Raw genomic sequence first — 23,425 nt, forward strand, 5'->3', positions numbered from 1 at the left:
AAGGCCTTCTCTATTAGGATAGGATTTCAAATGTTGCACAACAGCGCCATCTGCTGGAACACTCACTTTATAGTGAGTGTCAGAGGGCCGAGTGTTTGTCACATTAACATTTTTCTTCTTTCTTAAAGATGCCATATATTCCAGTGTACTTAGAACAGAGTATTTCATTTCTATATTTCAAGTCTCCTTTTAAACCACAGTTAATTTACATACAGTAAGAGAAAGTATGTTTTACTTTACTGCAGGTCTAACATCTTTGCTATGGTTCGGCACTGATCAATAAGCTTAAAAGCTTCCATATAATGGCAAGTAACGCACTGTGTTGATAGGAATGACAGCCAAACAGGACAAATACTGCACAGACAGACTTGATGGGGGAAAGGAGGAACAAAGTCAGCCATCACAGACTTGTTTAACCAATTTATTCATGAACATACACATACAGTTACTGAGTACATTAGTATTTTGTAGCATAGCATTTTGCCTTGACAACAGCTGCTCAGGAGGACCCCCACAGAAACCCTGTCATATCCATTTCCGATGAACATGACCCAAATACTGCCTGCAGAATGAGAAGTACCCTGGATCTCCACAGTGGAGATGATGCTGCCCCAACACAACCAACACTTGGCTGTTTTCACAGCCACAGGGCGGGTGGGCAGGCGGGCGGGGGAGTGAAGCGATGACTGGGAGGAAGCCAGGCTATGGTTCCATTGTGGTACCTCTCCTTGCTTTAAGTATTGCTCTGACAAGCTTTTCTGTGGCCTTCTGGGTAAAGAAAGGAAGCAGGGGCTGGGTGGGGAGGGTGGTGGGTCATGAGCCAACATAATGTCCTTATCACACTTCCCCCATTCACAGTGATTTAAAAAAATGGACCATGATCTCAGGGATTGGGCTCAGGTCCAAGTGATGCATGAATTGGCGACATGAGCAGTAAATGTCAAACTAAAGGCAGGGGGGGGCCAAGCGAACCTGATTGACACTTATCCTCATCATCCACTGTGCTACATCTGCCCAACACTGTTCCTATAAAGCCTCTCTGAATGGGACAACTGTGCCTCCCCCACCAAGAAAGGTAATGCACTTAAAACCAGATAGCACAACTTGAACTCTACAGAGCAGGGGTTACCGCAGCATCCCCCTCCCCTCCCTTTCAGATTGGGGAAGGGGAGGGGGGGCAGTGTTGCTCACACTGAATGTCTGGACAGCTAACCAATGACAGGACACCACCGGCACACTGCACACTAATAACAAAGTGCTATAGAAAAGACGACAGCCACACCACTGCGAGCCTACGAGGAGCCTGAAGCATGAGGTTATTGGGGCCACGTGTCCCCAAACTAGGCCATACTGTTAAACTGTCTCACCCCCTTCATTATTTAAAGAAATCTCTGGAATGTTGGAGAGAGTTGACCAGGCTGCGCACAGCCATAGGAGCAACGGCGTCGCCACAAACTTCAATTTTTAACAGTCTGTCCAGTGGAAGAATGGCAGCCTCTCTCAGAGAGGTTCACTGATGGGGCCAGCCAGTCTGTTTACTGGAATGTTTGAGTGGAAAGCAGTTGAGCACAGGTGGCACAGGAATTCCCAAAGAAGCAGCAGCAAAAAAATTAAACTGTGGATCCCATACTGAAGATTAAACTGGAATGGACACCCAGGTGCAGGTCACATCTGTCCTGTCTGTGGAAATGCTACAGTGCTTTTTTTTTTTTTTCTCCTTTTTCTTTTAAGTGCTTTAGTCCCCACTAAGAGTTTTTAAAAATATAAAGCAAAACTATCACCTGGGACAACCAGAACTGACCAACCTGGAATTTTGGTAGGAGGGAGGGCTATATGCAGTTTAAACCACAGCTGTTGTCTAAGAGCAAATACAACAAAAGACTTCACAAGAACCCAAACTAGTTTAGCAGTGAAGAAACAAGTTCATGCTTTATGAGGGAGGTCATCTTCCTGTAGTCTATCTATTGTACAGAGAAGGAAGAGGGGGGGGAAAACAGGTCTAGTAAAATACTATGTATAATCGAGCCACACCGCTCCCAGTATATTACCATGAGTTTTTGTAACAAAAATCTTGAAACCTTTTTTTCTCCAAATTCTCTACCAAGAAAAATACAAAACATTATAAGGCGGTAAGTAACTATTTTTTTTATTTTTTGTTTATATATATTTCTTCTTTTGAGAAGCCATTACAGTGCAGTTGATCCTTGAGGCAGCCGGGTCAGGCTTCATTGCTGCTTGCACTCAGCTGGAGGGGCTGCATCCTTCTGTAAGAAATAAGAGGGCAGGTATTAAGATGAAGACTGCTCTATACAGACTCATTAAAAATGACACACACAGCCAAGCCACTCCATCACTCAAGCAGCTACAAACTCAAAATAGCTTCAACTAATTTTAAAACAGAAATGACAGATTAGGATGCGATGACTGACATTGAGATTAAACACAGAGTGTGAAAATACTAGAGTATTAAACAAATACACTACAGGTCAGTGGGTTCTGTAGGGCGTTTGTGTGTCCATATTAAAGTTCGAGTGGCATGACTTTTAGGCAGAGTCAGATCGATTCCACTCCCCTGGGGAAGTTGCAGCAGCAGGTTAGCTTAGCACTAGCCTGGCTTTGCCTAAAATTCATCTTAAAACAGACCATTTTAACTTCAAAACATGATCACACAACTTGAGATGTGATCTTAAAGTGCTTTTATATACACGTCTGTTTTGTGCCAGCATGTGGCCAGTTTATCTTATGGTGGGTAAAAATTCAGCGCACTAATTGTCAAACGTAGACATACTCAAGTTTTGAGACCTACGTCACTGTGAGATAATCCCATAATGAGCCCTCTGGAAGACAAAGTAATGAGGGTGCACTTTCTGTTGGCTTAAAAAGCTTTCTGTAATGTAACTCGATTAGAGGCTGATACACTGAAACATCAATACAGATACTTCAAACCAGCCAACTGCCTAAGATTTAGTAACTTTGAAAATTTTGCTACATAATCTCCACCGGTTAATTAAATTAACAATGTTTGCGGTATTTCTTTTAATCCAGAAAAACAGTAACGGGACTGTTTAAATGGCACACTTGGGAGAGACCCCTGATATATGCAGGCATCTGCAATAAGAGCTTATTTTGAATCGGCTGTTTCAGAATAATAAAATGTCACTTTAAACATAACCTTGGGCAATTCAGCTCAAATCAATTAGGTGCCAAAACACAAACCAAACACTCCGGCAAATTAAGCTTTAAAAGTGCGCTGAGAGGATAATTAAGCCCCGATCATACTCGGGGTAGGACGTCCTTGGAGCCGACATTAGACACTTGCGGAGGTGATGATGGCACACTGCAGCTGTTCAAGGCTGCACTTCATGGCCTAATGCCACACCGATTATTACAAAGAGGTCATTTCTGCCATTGTTCAACACGTGTGGCTTGTAATGAGTGTTTCAAAGTTCATATTTAAAAAAATTAATTCTCTTTTTGTAACACGTTTATGAAGTAATACCTCTGCTGCTGGAAACAAGAACCATTGAGCCTATTTTTCTATTTCTATCTGCTGCCAGAAATCAAGTCTCTAATGAATAGTAATGAGGCCTCCAAAATAAACACTTTTTGGCATTTTTAATGAGAGCATTTCAGGCCGTTAACCACATTACAGCAGCTCTGTATTTGAGGATGAACTGAACAGAACAGAGGGCATGTACAAGAAACAAAGGCAGGTACATTTATGAAGAAACAGATCAATGACATTTAAATGGGAATTCATACACACAAACAAAAGGACATCATTTTTGGTAAACAAATCATCACCCTAACAAACTAGCCTGTGTTTGTGCATGGGACGAATTCAACACAGTGGGGACAAAACAAAAAGGGCTGAACTCGCTTCAACATACAGAAATGATACAGGTGCAAATGCAGAGCTCTTATGGGTTAAGCATAATTAAAAAAAAAATTTAGACAGTGAGTTAGTAATTCAAGATCGTGTTAACACAGCAGCGAGGGGGGGGGGGGGGGGGGGGGGGGGGTCTAATGGGATGGAGAGAAAAGGGATAGAAAGCCATAACCCAAAATGAAAGGGTGCAGGGTCGAAGGGTGGTAGGGATGTGATGCTGGAAAAGCTGACAATTCATGAGCTGTACCTACCAGGATAGGGTTATTTTTCTACAGTCACCACTTAAACCTAGTGAGGAAAAATTTAAAGAGTAGCTGACAAAATGTGCCAAAGTGACAGGTGATGAAGACACATTAATGAATAGAGAAAAAAAATAAAGCAAAACTAGCAGAATACAGAATGTCAAAGATGTTTTAGTTCAGCAAAGAAGCAGCAGAGGTCATGCTAGTTTACATGCTGTGGTGTCAAACTTAAAAGCTGCTCCAGTTTGGTATAAAAAAAAAGTCACTAGACTCAGGCCGAACAATCAACACTTAAGGTCATGCAGGTACCCTCAAAAATCCTACCTACACAAACATGACCACCTACAAACGGACACTGAATCTGCTGATTATCTAAAGATTTTCATTGTCTTACTGGTGTTTGCAGTCTTTTTGTTCAGTGTGCCGTTTGTTTTTTTCCAACTGCATTACCTTCATCAAGAAGGCAGTGATGCAGAAAATCCCAGTGAGCAAACACAGCCCTGCAGGAGACAACCTGTTATTTGTCTCAGTGGGATTATACTAAATCTCAGATTTGCACTTCATTTGGTGTGCAGGCCCACTTCCATTCAAACGGCTAAAGATGCAATGATAAAGAATTTACTGCCCATTAATAAATGGTGACTGTTATGGCAGATCTAAGTGATATTAAACTGATAAATGCAAAGATAAATGCAGTACATTTCAAGTTTCTAATGCAGTGAATGTTTAGTGGCACTGAAGAAGCCCTGGCTCTCAGTCTGGTATGGTTCAGCTCAGTGGTGAGTAGTCATGTTATAATGTAGTACAGATACTGAACTGATGATTTGGAGTGTTAACATAAGCAACACAGTTTGTGTGTTCAGTTACTTTATATTTGGAATTTGAGGGATGCAGTGTCTGGGTTTGAAGACCAAAACCAAAAGTGACATAAACCTGTTTTCTTTCTAAAGAGAAGTCTGATTGTGTCAATGGCAAAAGAGGCCCACTGACCTATGACTTTAATAAAGGTTTTGATCAGCTGATGGCCTCATTTTAACACAACTCATTTTGTAAATTCTGGTCCCATAAAATGGGCTAAAGAAGCTGAAATGTAGGGCGTGGCTACCCAAAGGGCAGAAAGCCAACCACATACTGCATCATCAGGTGTAGCCATCAGCTGAAATGTGTCTGGTAATATTGTTGCCTGATGAAGACATGACTGCAAGAGCAGAGACTGTGGCAGAAGTTTAATCTCCTGGGAAAACTTAAAACCTTGTTTTGAGTTAAAGTCAGCAAATTTTTTAAGCACTTTCAATTAGCCTGGTAATTCTGTATGTTAAAAATTTATGCCCTGATGATCACTGAAATTGAAGTTAATTTAGTGTTTAGTGTTCCAGGAGGCATTTCATGACAGTTTCATTTAATATTTCCAACACAAATTTTGTGTACTTTGAGGATTTTGGTGCACACAATTTTGTCCTTTTGTTTAAAGCCACACCATAACTGTGTTACTTTAGTCAGGTTTAGGTTTAACAGCATGCAGCATTCAGATTTCATCAACTTGTCAAAGACTAAAAATGGAGCACTGAGGAGAGGGGAAAAAAACTCAGCTGGATGCATTTTCTATCTTGAACTGGAGGGCCAAATCAAGGGCACAACAAAATAGAAGCTGAAGCAAATTAAAAGCTGGTGTAAAATGAGATGCATTTGACAGTATGTGTTCTGTATGTTGAAATCAGCAGTTCTCCACCTGCAGCTCAGGATCCTCAGGGGATACACAAAAGTGTCCCGCAAAGATTCTGAATGTAGCGAGACTGAAAGTGACTCATCAGCTGTGGACGGCTCATGAAGCTATCTATTGCCTCCGGTAAGAAAATCCTGAGCCAACAAAGTTGAGAACTGCTGAGTAAGGTCTTTCTCACAGCAACAGAGATCTTTAGGAGGGGTATGTGTTCTCACCTTGGGATCATAGTCAGGGTCGTTCTCCTCATCAGCCTCCTCTTCACCTTCCTGAACAAACAGCACAAGGCCACTTCAGTCTACTGAGTTCCTTCAAGTCTACAACTTCAAACATGTAAGGTTCACTGGTGAGTCTGAGTTTTCTTCTATATAAAATCAGTTTTACCTCATCATCTGCCTCCTCTCCTTCTTCATCATACTGCAAAAGACAACAAATAGAAAAATACTGCATCAGGCTCATCCTGAATCCAGTATCCCCCCTCCTTAATTAAGTATTTTAAGGTGGATTAAACAGTTACAGACTGAAGGTCTCCCAACTTATTACTGGATCACTCCATAATCCCACCCAAGAGGATATCAAATTCCGATACTCACATCGTCGTCATCATCCTCTATGGCCTCTCCTGTGAAGTAGAGCACGGCTCGAGGTACGATACGTTCACGGATGAAGTGGCCGATTTCAAAGTCAGCAGCCAGAATGGCTTCTGAATCCTCATCCTGAAAACAGATTGTTTATTCATGCATTTCCTGCACTGCACACAGCGAGAAAGCAACTGGAGCCGACCCTGAATGAGCCATTCTACACAAATAGAACTGGTATTCAGTACCGGTTGGGGACAAATGCCATCTAAACTGTTACTGAGCACCAATTGTCAGAAACAGTTTGTTCCCCCATTAGAGATTTGTAGGAATGTGTGATATTAACTCAAGCTTAACACACAAACACCACAGACAGATCAACCTACTGGACAACATGTAAACGAGCATCAACTTACCAACTCGCCATTTTCTGGAACTGTAAGCAAAGACAACAGATCAAAGTTACAAATATATATTTATATAAATATAAAACTCAAACAAACTCCGTGTCTAAAAATGCTGAACATTTCTGCCCTGTTATTCTTACCCTCTGGTGGGGTGAAGAAGTTGAAGAAGGAGTCGTTGGGGACCGTTTTGGTGACCGTCCTGACCGTTCCACGGCCCTTGTGCTTTTGTTTCTTTTTGATTGTTTTCAATGTGACGTTCTTGCCCTTTGTCCAGTCGATCGTGCAGCTGTTGTGAAACATGAACAGCATCAGAAAGCAGGGTCAACAAGCAGAATTTGAAATGTCAAGTCCACATGACATCTTGGACTTATTTTAGGAGACTTTGCCAATGAGTGGCTTTGTGATGATTCACAGAGCAAAGAGGAAGAGAATAATGGGAATACAGGAGGGAAACTGTCTTATAGCTCATGCTGGTCATGGTGGGGGAGTGGACGCAACAGGTAAAAGCATATGAAGCTTTCTGGGAGCAACACTTCATTATGTTCAAAAGTTTTGTCGTTCTAGGTGGGTGGGGGGGTGGGACAAAAAACAAAAAACAAACCCTCACCCTGTGCAGCTCATAATCTCTGGTCCATCGAAGGAGAAGGGGTCATTCTCGTCAGGCTCTGACCTCATCTTGTAGGTTTTTGTCAACACTGTGTTTGTAAAGAAGTCATTGGGCTCGAAGTGGAATTCTAATGTGAAGCTCTGGTGAAAACAAGAGGTTGATGAGCAAATGCACTTTTGAGTTTACAAATGGGTCATTTAAAATGGTTTTGAGGCACTTACCATTGGCTGTCCTGGATCTGAGAATTTAACTTTAATGTCTTGTAAATGCTTAAGGATGGGTTCATCATGTTCCTGAGGGGGAGGAAAGAATTATGGTGTTTAGAACTTCACGCATAAAAGAGCATGCAGTTAAAAATCACACTGGCCTATGCAAAGATTGGCCAGGAGGTGGAAGCAAACTCTGATTTTGAATTAGTGAAGCAACTGCTGTCTGTGACCCATTTTCTGTGTGGATGAACTTACCTGCAGCATATCACTGAGGAGGTCCACATTTTTGAAAACCGTTAACCAGAACTCAGGAATGCCTTTGGGGTCCTCTTTCTCCTCATCCTTCTTTTCTTCCTCCAACTTGGCCTTCTCCTTCATCTCATCCTGATTGAGAGAGAGCAAGCTCTTCTTCAAAAGAAGCCTCAGGCAGCTTTACCCCCACCCCCCCACATATCAGCAAACACTACATACAACATGTGATATTTGGAACAAAAGTAATTTAGCTGTAGGTCAGTCATCAGGTGATACTTTACCAATTGCAGGCAAATTCTAAAAGTTTGTGAAATGTGGGTATGTGTGGGTAATACGAGTATGTCCATTTGATCTGTTGATTGATCTAATCAGTTTCATTCCTTTTGCCCAGGGACTGCAGATGAAGTTAGCTGACACCTAAATCTGATACAAAGCATCTTTTCCTTTTTTGTTTTTGTAAACGGTCCCTGAAAGAAACAAACTTTGCAATGTTTTGTTGGTCCATGCCCAATGAATATTTGTTTGAAAATGTATTTAAAAAAAAAAAAAAAAAAAGCCAAAAATCCATCTCCTCCATTTTGTAGAGCCTTACCCAAAGAGCATTTGAGCCAAGTTTCAGAAAATTTGAAATCTAAAATGACCGAGTAGTGAATTTAGCAAAGAGCTGATGGACAGCTCTGTATCGGATAAGCTCTGATGGCTGTAGTCGAGAGGAGAGCTAAAAATACAGAAAGCATGCAGGTGTACATATCACCTGTCCCTGCTTACTTACAGTCAGCTCCTCTTCTTCATCTGCCTTCCATTCACATTCTTCATCTGTGGGCTCATAAGCTGCTTTCACTATGTCGCTTCTCTGCGAGGAAAGAAGAGTAATGTTTGTAACACAGGGTCACACATGAATTCACTTTACACAGCAAGTTATACCATTCTTACAAAAAAAAGAAATCCTACATTGAAAAGGTTCATGAGAGTCATGAGAAAAACTGATATCACCAGCTACTCACAGGAAACTGACCATTTCCATAAAAACATGCCTTTAACACAGCATTAGTGACATGAGAAATGAGGTGACGATTCACTTTTAGAACCTCTTATTTCATCGCCTTATCTGATGCAATGCAAAGGCAAATCTTTCAACACAAGTCAGCTTGAAGCATTTACTTGACTGAGTGCGACAATTTTTATGGTTCTGAAAATAAATCATTTGTAATTTTCCAGACAAATTTCTGTCCCAGATTATCAGATGTCTGCAGCTTATCCAAGAACTGCTGCTTTTCTTTGTCTTTCATCACAAATGGGCTCTTTGGTTTCAGTAAATTCAATTTTTTCTGCTCTTACAGTAAAGAATATTTTTTTTAAAAAGTCATGGTTACTATATGTACATTTAAACACACAAGGAAGTGCTTTAAAGAAGATCAGAGCAATAGTTTATATCCAAGCTCTAAACTCTGGGCTGCTTCTAAATCCTGAGGTCACTTCACAAAGAACAAACAGGGTGTGCGCACTCAGGGTAAATGATGCTCAAGGAGAAAGCATCAGGCACAAGTATCCATGCATGTTTACACCTACTTATGTCCAGTTACTTGCAAAACTAGAGATGCTTTGGCTCTGCTCAGTGTCCTTCAGTAAAGGGAAGTAGCACACAAATTGTGACTTCTGCACAATTTAGAGTCACTGTGTCATGCTGAAGCACAAAAAACTAAGTTTTACTTTGTGAAAGAAATGCAGCAAAGTAAAGATCACATTTTGATCTTCAGGATGGATTTTCCTACGTAATGCAGACAGACATTTAATATATCAAACTCTAGTTAATGCTTGCGTAACACACAATATTACTTGTTATAAAATACAAAAAACATAACATTTAACAAACGGAAAATTAAAATAAGAAACATACTTTGTCGAAGAGGGGCTGGTAGAGGGCAGCATATTTTCTCTCCAGTTCATGTACTTCCTCGTAGAACTTTGCTTCAATGTGGGCACATTTAACTTGCAGGTTCTTGAGCGCATTTACACGTCTCTTTACAACCTTTGGTAAACTGAGGGAGGACATTAACAGAAGACGTGAGGAAAATCCTGATCATTGAAAAGTACGCATATCAACTGGATTATCATTTTCTAGGATTGTTCCCTCCTTGCATAATGTGGAAATTGGTTCCCAATTTTAAAACCACAGGAGGAGGCAAACGGCACCAGAGGACCCCACTTCAGAAGTTAATCTGCTGACAGCTTTAGAGAATGGCAGCAAAGTGCACAGCAGCACTCTCCCCTGAGGAGCCAGAGTAAGTCAGGATGGCCCTCCAAGTACACATTTTAAACAAAGTCAGACTATGCCAAGAACTGCTTTTATAGAGATTTGCTTCATTTAACAGCCCAGTGAGGAAATCATGTCTTATTTGTACACCAATTTCCTTGTGGATGCTTGGGGAATTTATGGTCTGGGTCCTGTGTGGATGATAGAAGGGGTTCCTCATAGTTACATAATTTAACATGTCTTACAAGGTCACGGCTGTTTTTAACAACTGGGACTTCACATTTGACAAACGGTAAACTAATGTAAACACAAAACGCTTCCATCATACCCATACCTAAACCCATTTTGTAGGAATCTATCAAGATGCTACCCATTTCATCTAGCTAACTTTCAGTGCATTCATCCCTGATGGTGGTGTAAAGTCTTCATCCTGTAATGCCGATCTGTTATTTCTTCCTATTCTTTCAGGTCCGAGCCTATAGGTTTCTGCATTTTAAAGTGTACATCTCTGCTGTCTTATCTACACAGCACTCGTTTGACCACCCTGTAACATGGACGTCCTAATTGCATCTTTAGAATCCATTCAACGATCTTGCAGTACAGTCAACCAGGCTCAGAGCTGCAGCGAGACTGCACCGAGTCAAGTTTCTCTGCAGTATGGTAAATTAAAGATGCCTGCACTATCCTGGCAGGGGAATGCGTGTTTGGGTCCCAAGTGCTGGGATGTAACTGGCGAGTTTGTTGGTGACTGCCAAACACTTGACATGTTGATCAAAGAGCTGCTTGCTGATGGTTTAGCTGAGGAGGGGAACAGTGGGTGGTTCAGCCCTGCAGCCAAGACACACGACTACACTTGCAACACAGCATCTAAGAAGCCCCCGTCACTGACTGAACTGTTGGCCTTTTTAGCAAGCATCACTCAATGCTTCATATAATTAAAAAAAAAAAAAAAAAAAAACATCCCCTCCACTTGTACTTTCCTCATTTCTACTATGAATCACATCGGCTGTGACTACATATTTCTGTAATCTGGCAACAAATTGATCCAACTTAACTCCAGTGATTACACAAAATATCTCATTGTTCTGGTATTAGTCCACTCAAGCGGCTCTCATCACTTAAAGCTGGTGCCGGCAAATTGTACCTGAAAGCATTTTACACAGCATCATTTTGCCCGCAGTAGCCCACTGTCCCTTTTCTGATCATTGTATGTATTCATTTTGGTATGCAGTTTAGAAGGTGCTCACAAACACTAAACTGTGGGAAACAGTGTTAGATTTTGGATTTTGCATTTCAAAAAAAAAAAAAGACAAAAGACAACATTGACTTACTGGAACTTCTATTTATTGTTTTACTGCCTACAGCCTGGAAGTTGTCTGAAATCCATTAAAATGGGTTACCCATTACCATGTTTGGTTTTGATTGGGTAGGCTGAGGTACATATAAACGTGTTTTAAGATACATCAACAGGTGTACCTCCTTCACTGCAATTGAGGTTGCTAATAACTGACCTCGCCATGGGATGAACCTCAACAATTTAATGTAAGCAGCTCACCCGCTCCACAATGAAACCAGATGGTAATCTTAGCATTTCTCGGGCCATCACATTGGTTGATCCTGATCACCTCTCCAATAACTTGTTTTGACTGTAATGTTGAGTGTGGCTGACCTAAACTTAAAACTGATTTGCATTACTACTCAACAAGGTACCATCACTTCAGATACTCAGTATTCACAAAAACATCCACCTACAACCTATTTGCAAGGAAGTGATTACAATCTATGACTGATACCCCACAGCGTCAGCCAGACTTATTTAAAAAAAAAAAAAAAAAAAAAAAAAGTTTAGACCAAAACCATTCACTTTTACATAAAAAAAAACTACAATATACAAACATGATACAAAAGTTTTTAAATCAAAATACAGTTTTGATCAACATAAAGTCTTTACTAGGCTTTTATTGAACATTTACAGAATTAGTCAATGTACTTCAGTCTCAAGTCAAAGAACTGCTCAGTGACGAGACCAATAAGTCATTCCTCACCTCTCCATGTACCCTGATGGTGAGCCATTCAAACCATCCAGCCTCTCTTGCAGTGCAGCCAGGATCTGTGGATTCTGCATCATCTGCACCGTCAGCTGGCGAGCTGAGGACACAAACACACACACAAAAAAAAAAATAAATAAAAAAAAAAAGACAAATCTGAGGACCTCTTAAGTATTCTTGATCTCTTGGACCCTGAGTCAGATGGATGCATTTCAAACTTTCTTCAAATATATTAATTCATGTTTGAAACTGAAATCAGGAGCTAAATGATAATTTTATGTTTTCGTGTGGGATAGCTGCACCAAGCTGACCTGGAGTACGCAATCCCATGGAGCGCAAAAGCAGTCCATCACTGCTCCATCACCAAACAGGTCTCAAACTTTAACATGCATCTTTGCTTGTTGTATGCTTTGAGTAAGTCTGTAAGCAGCAGTTTATGTCTAGTTATTTATGTGAATGCTGCCTATACATAAATGGTTAGCAGTCAGAGTGCTCTTCCTTTGTGCAGCCAGACAGGTGACAGATGGTACAACCTAAGTGTCCAACACATTGCTCACACCTATCAAAGCTCAGTCAGATTGCTGCTGGGCAGGTGAGAAGATTAAAAAGACTGGGAGTCACTTCTCTCTGCTGGCACATCCTGGACATTTTGCTTGTAATGTGTTACAAGCCAAAAATCGGTGAGCTGTCTGGGATGCTGCACTGAGTCAAATAAATACATACGCTTGTCAGAATTTAGACAACAGCTTCTGAACCAGATGCTTTGATCAGAATTCTTCTGTGGTAGGCAAAAGACTAGCTGTTAAATGATAAAACTAATGTCTACAACACATGCTCCTTTTGGCTGCTCCCTTGTCACAAGGGGTCACCACAGCAGGCAGCTACGCATGTTTTAATTTGGCAGAGTTTAACACCGGATGCCCTTCCTGACACAACCCTGAAAGGATTTGTGTCCGGCTAGAATTCAGCGACCTTTCGCTTGCCAAGGAAATGTGTAAACAACTACATGTCTACAACCTGTGTTCAGACACTTACAGATTTTTAGGTGGTTTAATCACTTCAAGCATGCTGTTCTATACAAGCCGACATAAGCATGACAACTTATTCCATCATTGACCACAGTGATGAACATGAGGGAAGAATTTCAGTGTCCTGTCCCATTTTCTACAGTACTTCTATTTGCAAAGCTATCAAAATTAAGTTAACTAGTAGTGCCATCACCTAGATTAGAAGTTGGACACCAGCAGCAGTGCAGGGTCTGCAGGGTTCAGCTGTAGCTCATTTCTAAAGTTATGTAAACACAGGGGCAAGTTGACACATTTAGCTACTATCATTGACCACACAATTAAAATACCATGAAAATATAACGCCTCTCCAACCTCATATCCATTTCTGCCAGTCTGACCAACTTTATCTACTACATGCTCTTCGTTGCCCTGGATCTCTTAATTTCCTGTAGGAAATTGAGATCCCCCCATACACACACACACACCAATTCCCCAGTGTGGTAGATTTGGTAACAAAACGTTTTTGTTGGCTGTTGTGCATTAAATACACCTTTGTGATGATTAAAATTCAACCAGAGTTGTTCCAGTAAGCTGGGGCAGTACTACACCTCTGGCTCAGCACCTTCCACCCATTCACTGGTGCAAGTGTAACGACAGCATTATTGCAACCTTGCTTTGTTTTTAAAATAAGGTAGACTAGTATCTGCAGGATGTGAGGGTGCTTTATGTAATTTAATGGATTCACCATTTGCTCAAACATCAGCTGAGTTTCCCAAGTCTTCAGTGCTTGTGAGTCCTGAGTTACAGGTGTTTTACAGCAGTCTCCATGTGTGAAATCTCAATAGGTTTCTAAATGAGGGTTTGCACTGCATGTTAACATCAGCAGACTGCAACCATGTATTACTCACGCATTTATAATCTCCCCTGGGCTTCTAGTCCTCGTGTACAGATTTTCTTGAAGTGCGGTCACCGTGACAGATCAGTCATAGGCAGCCAGGATCAGTCCTCTTTCATGTCTAGCTTTTAAAAGATTGCTCAAAAATGCTATAAAAAGATAGGTCCAAACAGCTATCTATATCTAGCCACAGTGAGCCAGGAGTAGGCCAATATATGAGGAGCCGTCAGAATCATTTATTGAGGATCAAAGGATGCATAAACAGCATTGAGATCCCAAAATAAAATGGATTAGTGCCTCCCAGCTCTCAACTACAATTCAGAATCATGTCATGCAAATAACTCTTGGTTTAAAAACCAGGCTGAGGCACATTAAAGGCTATGAGACCTCAGTCAGAACTCCATTACTTGGTAGAAAGGCTACACAGTGAGCTTTGCTGAATCTTTGGCAAAGATTAACATTGCTATTAGTATTATACATGAGTTATGGAGTTCAAAATCAACAGCTAAACCACCATTAAAAAAAAACAAAAAACAAAAAAAAAAAAAAGGGGGGGGGGGGGGGTCATCAACCACAACATCTCATTTTCCTCACCGAGGCGGCTTTTTATCATCAGGTGAACTGACTCTTTCCAGGCTCATTTTATTCTGAAGGGGATATTAGAATATGTTAAAATGCTTGAATGTTCAAAAAACTATTTTTTCATACTGTACAGGACTGAAGTATCGTCAAGTATCTTAAAGTATCAGTATCTTCAATTTTTCAATTGTCCATATCATGGAGTTTTACAGTGAATGTGAAAGGCATGTATCATATACGAGTGTCCGTGAGCACCCTGTAATGTATAACTTAAAACCACTGGGACGGTCCAGCACAGCTTTGGATGGATAAATGCATTTTAGAAAGCTTTTAAAACCAGCCAGAGCAACTGGACTATAAGAGTTTCATGTAGGACCGAGTCAAATCTAAAACACTGCAGCCTAATTGACTGATACAGCTTCTGTCAAATATAGCAGCTAAGGATGAGAGGAGAGCTGACTGCTGCAAGAATTACATTCTATTCAGGTTTATGAGCTGCTTGTTCAACCGCTGACACATTTAGTGAATTGCCGCTTTCCTTCTCAAATGCTATTGGGTTGACGCTTGTGATTTCCTTTTGGCACTGGCTAAAATAGGGCGCCACCAAAACTATGTGGGAAAAACCCTGAATTTAAAGCCGCATTTCCATATGGGACGACTCGGCACGGGTCGACTCGGTCAACACAACTCGGCACGGTTGTGTTGTGTTTCCATTGCAGCTGAGGACCACCACAGTGTGGGTGGAGTCGATATAGCACCGCGGGCAGTAGTCTCATGACGTGACTCGTGCGCGGCTCAAAACACAACACAACAATAAATGAGAAAGAGACAAGCTAACAGCTAATGCCAGTTTAATATAATTATCATGCATAAGTCCCCCATACAATGTTTTAATGGATGAAGCTTATCATTGTTAAGTATAACCCTATATCCCAGAACATAATCGGCTCAGTGTACTTCAAAAGAGCCGCCGTTCGTGGACTTACGGCAACAATTACCGTAATAACACCGCAGTAATACCCTATATTGGTTGTGAAGTGCAGTTTCTCAGCTTTCAGAAACTGAATTTTTCCGATAGGACAAACGGTCGCGTTATTGCGGTAATTCAAAGTTCCTTTGATCAGCCCTCTGGCTGGCTCTGTGCTAACCAGCTGTTCGGCTAGTAGGGGCAAGTAACGGTGCTTGAGCGGCGATCGCCAGGCAGTATAGGGTTAGAATATGTATGTTGTGTGACCGTTTCAGATGGCTCTCATGTTGCAAAACTACTGCTGCAAACTGTCGGTCTGGGGATTCAAACAGTGCTTTGTGCCTCCAGTTTCTTGCTGTGGGGTTTTAAAAATGGCAGGCTTGATTCTGGTGAAGGAGTCGCTCTCATGCCTCCCATAGTGAAGACACTCCCTGGCCAATCAGTGGCATGCTGTCCTCCGCGTCACATTTTTGTATCGCCTCGTATCGCTCAGAACCTCGGGTGAGTGGGTACGAAAAAGGACCGGCAAACGAGGCGACCCGTGCCGAGTCGTCCCATATGGAAATGCGGCTTAATACACCCAAAACCATCCCACATTTGTTCTCTACCATAGCTTTTGCACATTTCATCATCTAAACCACATATTCTCTGCACAAATTCAGGATGTTCAATAACTTCACTGGCTTACCTTTGCTGTTTTCATCCTCTCCCGTCTCCTCTTCCTCCACCTCCTCAACATCTTCCATATCTGCTGGGTCCATCTCAGCCTGGTCTTTGCTGCTCAAGGAGACAGAGGGGAAAGATGGGAGGAAAGGTTAGCCAAAACACACAAAACAGACTACTTATGAACGCACATTAACATTGACCAGACCACTCCTGGCATCTTTAGGCTAAGACCACCAGTGGCTGGCCACTATGCCAGCCACTGAAATAGATACCATTTTGTCATAAAGTCCAATCTGCATGGGAGGTTTTCCAGAATGATCAATGAGTAATAACGACTTGTGTTCAATGCTGAAAAGGGCCAACTGCACCACAAGCTCAAGAGCATACTAATACTGAGGAATAAGCCCAGAAGTGCAATTGTACTGCTTCTAAACTTCATGATGCTGTGCCGCTCTGAAATCTTTCACCAATAATCAAAACTGGAGCCTGCTGTTACCCATGATGCTGTTCAAAGCAGTGAAACATGATGCCTTCCTTCAAGATGCAGTACTATTAAGAGTTCAACATGGAACATAACAGCTTCACCAGCTCTTTTCATCCTTCCGTCAGGCTGCAGTCTGGGATAAATAACAATTGCCAAGAGCGGAGGAAATTAGGGGGGTGAGGGAGACAGCCTCCACCCCTGTGCTATGTTAGGGACCAACACTCAAATACTGTAAGGTGACTTGTTAACACACATGTAGTGTGAAAAAAATAGGTAGCCCTAGCTTTTGGATGTGTGGAGGAGATCTTGCTGCAATGCACTCTATGGGTGTAACCCCAGGGGTTAAAACTAACATTCAAGTGCCAAAAACTGCAGTTCCTACAGTGGCCACATGAGACTGGCTCCAAAAGCAGGCCAACCCCCACAGATACCCATGTTGATGTTTCCAACTTTATTGCACAAAGAGTATGCAACTACAGACTTAATTGGAGAATTAAAAACATCCACATAGATACCAATAAGGCTTAAAGCTAGGGACTGGCTATTGGTGATTGTGTTCAGACAACTGTCAAAGCAGCCGTGCCCATTTCTGTCAGGTTTCACCTCTAATTTGAACCCCTGAATTGGAATGTTCAATGGTTGTCCTGTTTGTGTATTCTGAAGTATTTTTAAATGGTTCTGCTAACTGCTAAATAACAGACTAATGCATGGCACCTGTAGAGCTTATACAAGTAAAAACTGTAGCTGTGGCTTGCTAGCCTTGGCTGATAATGCCATATTCTCTTATCCAAATATGGCAACTTCAGGCTCCCCAAAGACAAAAAAAAAAATTAAGGGTCCAAAACCAACCCGCACCTGTCAAAAGAATAATCCTGAGCTGAAAATGGAGGAAAAGAGGAAAACATTCAATACTAGTTACCAACAGCAGAAAATGTACTTACTTGTCAATGTCTGCCATCTTAGCTGAGTCTCAAGCAATGCTAGAAAGAAAGAACAGCACCAGTTAATTTAGAAATCCTGGATGAGACACCAATGTTATTTTTGCCAGAGGGGTGCACTAAACTAAGATTAATGTGTTCACAAAATTTGAACTTAAAACCAAAGCTAGATGTTCCCAAACCTGGTTAGGTCACTAATAACTTCTTTTGAACACAAGCTGCTCAAAAGTTTAGAAATTTAAAGTGCCAGACCAATTCTTTTGATGACAGACAGACATTTTATATGCACAGGGTTGTAGCGCCATTTCTTTTAGTAACAGAGCACCAATAAGACATGCATGAAGTAACACGTGATTAAGATGTAGCCCATTTTATCACTATTGTTCCCATGGTGGCACGTTCATAGATAACGACCACACAACCAAATGCTACTGATATTATCAATGGCTGATCTGCCTCAAGCCCCATCTCTGACTTTACATATCTATTTCTAGTAACCAGTTAAAAGGGTGAATGCCATAGCTGTGAAGAATTTTATGTACTGTACTACAATGCTAGTTTTTGTAGTACACTCAGATTTCTGCTAAAACACCATTTACAACTAGCTTCTGAGCATACCAAGTTATAGGGGGTATTAAACTGAGTGACATAAGTAATGACTGTTAAAACAGCAACTGGAAGATGCTTTAAAAACAATGCTGTTAGTGAGCACCTCCATCCACCATAAAGGGACTCTATGGTAAAATACATGGACAAACGTCTGCAAAAAGGTCCCCACAATGTTTTGCACGTATTTATCCAAAGATACCAAAACCTGCTAACTATAGTGGACTCTAACAGTTAATAAAAACATTATCAGCTTCCCTTCTGCAGTACCACAGAAGAACTAAAACTATAGTTTATATTGCCCAACTTTTTAATGCAACATCACATCCTGACCATTTATGCAATTTTTTAAAAAGCTTTACAAGTAATGCTACTTCTGGAAAATAGTGCTGTGTGCGCACCAACCTCCGCTCCAGAGAAAATGCATTAAAAAAAATGCTTATAAAAAAGGCACCCTGCAGTCAACACCGCACTGCACTGACAGCCTGCATCCAATGAAAGATCAAAGCAGAGCAGAACCTTACTAGACACTCGCACACCGATTAAAAACAAAAGACTGAAAATATGACTGTTCGAATGTGCAGGAGTGCCATTTTTGCTTGTCAGTCCTTTGCAGAGCCCCCCCAGCAAAGTACAGTAGTTAGCAGTTGATAGCCACAGTACAAAGCAGACAATGATCAATTTTAACTTTCCTACTCTCTACCAACACATCCAGTCCCAAATAATTAGTTTACACTGAATCCCCCCCCAAATGCTTTGAAGAGACAACTTCCTGTTTTCAGGAGGCAAAGCGCTTTTATTAAACACTGGATTTCTTTAAATACACCACATGCTCATTAAAAAAAAAAAAAAAAACACTCAGCCAGGGCCTTCTTTCCCTGAGAGAGACCAACTAGCATGGTGTAGGTTTTAGCTGGCCAGATAGGGAAGACTTGCATCCACGGTAAGTATCAATAGGACAGATTATGACCTGAAAGCAAGTATGGTGTCAAACCTCTACCTTTGGACCTGCTATCACATAAACCTAAAATCTTGTGATGACTTGACTAGAAAAATCTGCTCGTCAAATAAGGGTCAGTAGGTGATCTCATAACAAGCAAGCTGTTTATTCTGTTTGTTTAGTTTCTGCTAACTAGCAATGCCCTACCTCCTGATTGTTGACTTGCACAACTACCAGGTCACTGCTGTGGGGGTCCTTGATGTTACTCAGCCACCTCTCCCTACAGACAGACTCCAACTTCACTGCCTAGAACTTCAGCTGGTTACAGCAGTCCCTTTTCTACTCCTGCAACCTTGTAACATTTGCTTAGCAGTACAGGAACAAGGACTGCTGAATTCCAAATATGGTGGCACTGAAGGACCTGAGACTCGCTGAAGAGGCAGCTGAATGCCATGGAGGACTGCCACAACAGTGACCAGGTTGCAGATGAGTAAACAAACGGGTTAATGGACATTGAATTTTAAGAGTGCTGACCCTGAAATCAGGGTCAGCACTCAAAACACAACACAACATGAACCAACACTTATTGCTCTGGTGTTATTTTGGCCCTAAGATGCAGAGATGTCAGAATTGGGCCTTCAGCTTTGAGATGTGACAGTCTTGTATCCAGGCAACAACATGCACAACTAACATGTTCATAAATTAAAATGTTGAGACAATCGGGCTTATACATTTAGAAAAGAAGGGGGGGGGGGGGGGGGGGGGGGGGAGCAGCTTACACTTTGTTCACCCATCCCAATTGAAGAATACTAAATATAGGAACTAGACTGGAACACACTCAAAGATATAAAGGACAGAAATTAACAAGTCATGTTTAGTTATTAGAAAATAAGTGCAGATTCCACCACTATTAACCAATCTTCCAACAACCATAATTGGATATGTAGTAAGTCTTTTATGTGCCTGAGAATTAAAAGAATTTGCTTAAATTTAAAAAAAGTAATGACTAATACCACTGGCATATCATGACTTAGAATTACAACAAACATTTATTATATAAACCTTCACTAACCTAGCAACACCTGAATGACATTTCAACAGGGTGTAGATGATGGTAAAAAAAGGGTCCCTAATCCTGGCCTTGACTGCCACGTTCTTGCTGTTGTTCCAACTCATCAGCTCATTAACTACACTCACCTGTCATTCCAGGGGCAAATCTGTCCCTTATTAGATGGCAACACTTAAACAGCTGCAGGGCTTCAAGACCCAAGGCCCAGAAGCTTAAAACTTCTGCTACACATTCCTTTTGTCAAATAGGAATTAAAACCAAAAATCAATGTAGATCTTTTAACTGAACAAGGAAAATATTTCAACAAAGCAGTAACCATCCTAACTATCTGTACATCTTAGGCAGGTTACATTCAACTCATACACCAAGATTATCCAACTGCACAGCTGATATGACACTCAAAATCGTTGCTTCCCTCATAAGGAGGATAACTGATTAAGGGAGCAGCTGTCTGTTGGCTGATTTGTGGCTTTAATCATGTTTCATTTCTCTGTTGAAATCTGCCACTTTTTAAATGGCAAGATAAGCTTTCATTTTTTAAATTTATAGTAGCAAATGAATAAATAATAAAAGCAAATGTGTTCCATGTTACTCTGCAATCGCCAATGTAGGATGACATCCAGCATCCCAGCCACCTTGCTTTCTTTATTACACCAAATTATTAATGACAGGTTCTGCAGAAAGCTCAGAAAACACTTTCACTGTGTAGAATGAAATGACAGTGTTACAAGTATGGACAAAAATTTGATTCAGGTAGACTGCATTGCGAGCAGGACAATGCCAGACTCAAACATTTTCTATCAAAGACTAAGGCAAGCTATGTGGCCATCAGCAGCATGCCTTGCCGTTTAAGTTCCAAAAATACCTCAACTTGTTTTCCATCGTGAAAATTAATCACAACATCAGAGGTACGACACCTAAAAGTGATGATTCATGTGAGGCCTTGTTTGGAGAGCAATTACCGGTGAAGATAGCCATTTCTCCTAATCCTGCCCAGCGACCACGTGTTGCATGCTGAAGTCTAGCCGACCCATTAATGACTAACAAAAAGCCCCGTGTGGGTGCCTGCCTGCTGAAGCTACATTTCAACTTCATTTAACACTCCAACTTGTTGAAACGTTTACAGTTCAAAGCTAAACCAAACATTCGCTCATTGCTTCACACAAACGAACCAAACCGCGGACAGTACAGACTAACTTTAGCCGGCCTGCCTAGTCTTGTGTTCCTGAGCTGTGGGTGCGCTGCTAGTTAAAGCTAGCTCATACGCTGCTAGCTTGATACGCACTACTTGGGCTGAGCAAGTGGGAGGAACAGCCCCGACAGACACGGTGCCGTTAACTAGAAAATATGGGCCAGTTAGGAAGTGGTGTCAGTGCTCCATCACCACGTTTTAACCAGTTTCCCTTATGTAATGCAACAAACTAACCAATTCAACCAAACGGCGTGTGCTATATCAGTTAAGTCTAGTTTCGTGAACAGTTCCCCCCACCACCCTGGATATCATCCTCCAGAAAAATTAAAATAAGGTCAAGTCCAAAATTACAAGATACAAGACACGTGTCAACAAATGTCGAAAAAACGCCGACAAGTGCAGGAGTTTTCCAGCGTTTTGTCCTTTCTATGAATGCAATGACTGACCACACAGTCCAGTGGAAGCAGAAAAATATAGCCGCTGTTTTATTGTTTTTTCCAAATCGCGTGTAACGTTAACACACATCATGGTGGAGCCAGTCTCAATGGCTGCTGCCACTGTCTGACTTGACTAGCATTAGCAAAGCAGCGCCGTCTCCTTCTTGCCGCCGTTTGTTCAAACAGCCAAACTGAAATTCAACTTCGGGGACAACTACAAGTTTGGGGCGTTGGCGCCGAAGCCATTTCAAAGTCCTGTCCCTTACCTTCGCTCTCTAGCCGGCGGCTGGTCTGGTTAGCGGCGCTGCGCTGTGAAGCGGTCCCGAGGAAGAAAGAGACTCCGCTCCGATGGCGGTAAAAGGGAGCGAGATCCCGCCGCCTGCGCTCATATACATCCGACGTCATCACGTAAACCGGTAATCACCGAGGCAACGCTGTAATGGGAGGGGCGGTGGTGAGGTTGCCCCTGGGGGGCTGGGGGGGTGCAAGCAGGGGGATGAGGAAACATCATTCCAGCCCTCATCATCTCGATGCTGCTCTTCATCACCTTATTCATACACGTTATTATCACGACACTCTCTTAATTAGCATCGTAAAGTTCCTCAGCATTTCATTTCTAATGATCATCTTATGCTGTGCTCATCAATACCAGCTCCATCACCTTCATCATCAGTACCTGAGGAATTGATTACACTCATGATCAACACTGCGACCTTCATCATCTTTCCATAATCTTCATTCTCAGTTTCTTCAGCAAGAGTATTGCTCCTCCTGTGATTAGCATCAAAATCATCATCTTCGTCAGCATTCCCAGTCACTTTGATTCTTACAATAAACCCCACTTTGAACCTTCTTGTTGGCAGTCTTTTTTTTTAATCAGCATCCCACATTATAAGTGAAAATTATCAGCTGGTTTTCAAGGGAATATGTATGTCACTGTTTACTTATCAATAAACTAAAAGGAAAAAAAATCCTCCTGGCCTATAGTGATGAAATATCTCAAAACAGAGACAGTCTCATAGAAAACCTCTTCCTTGTGGCCTTGAATGAAGCCAGAAGCAAAGACTGTAAGGATTTCAGTGTGATTCATCCATCAAGCAGCACCGGACTCAGTGTTACTAACACCAGGCGCACTGCTCGGCTTCAACCCTCCTGTGAGCAATACCTGGCACCAGCCCAAAGGTCGGATCTCTCTCGTTTCATAGTTTCCCACGTGTGTCTTTGATGGCACAAAACTCAAAAGTGAATATTTCCCTGAGTCATGCCAGCCAGAAGCACAGGAATAGACAGCGGACCAAACAGCGAGAGGAATTATTTTCTATTCTTGTAAGCTTCTACATTATAGTTTTATATGAGAGCTACCAGGTAAACCACAGTTTGAAACAGCTCGCTACTGGAGAGCAGCTTTATTGGGCCAGCTGGGAGCTTGGTCAGGGCTG

The 23,425-nt window shown here is 41.6% G+C and overlaps 1 protein-coding gene across 2 annotated transcripts; it reads right to left on the reverse strand.

Moving 5' to 3' along the window:
- Positions 1-408: 408 nt before the first annotated feature.
- Positions 409-22,399, reverse strand: nap1l1 (nucleosome assembly protein 1-like 1). Of its 2 annotated transcripts, XM_030719694.1 has the most exons (16): positions 22,253-22,399; positions 17,746-17,784; positions 16,343-16,431; positions 12,204-12,306; positions 9,802-9,943; positions 8,677-8,757; positions 7,908-8,036; positions 7,665-7,736; positions 7,444-7,583; positions 6,977-7,122; positions 6,846-6,865; positions 6,445-6,567; positions 6,236-6,268; positions 6,070-6,120; positions 4,141-4,177; positions 409-2,264 (listed from the first exon to the last, which is right to left on the reverse strand). In XM_030719694.1, exons 2-15 carry the CDS (start codon positions 17,760-17,762, stop codon positions 4,172-4,174), a joined length of 1,152 nt encoding a protein of 383 aa, XP_030575554.1. In that variant the 5' UTR covers positions 17,763-17,784; positions 22,253-22,399; the 3' UTR covers positions 409-2,264; positions 4,141-4,171. The 2 variants fall into 2 exon arrangements, with proteins under 2 accessions (XP_030575554.1, XP_030575553.1); XM_030719693.1 differs by lacking the exon at positions 4,141-4,177 and having other exon boundaries at positions 22,253-22,398.
- Between the last annotated feature and the right edge of the window lie 1,026 nt (positions 22,400-23,425).

This window comes from Archocentrus centrarchus, chromosome 23, assembly GCF_007364275.1.
Source record: "Archocentrus centrarchus isolate MPI-CPG fArcCen1 chromosome 23, fArcCen1, whole genome shotgun sequence".
Lineage (NCBI taxonomy): Eukaryota > Metazoa > Chordata > Actinopteri > Cichliformes > Cichlidae > Archocentrus > Archocentrus centrarchus.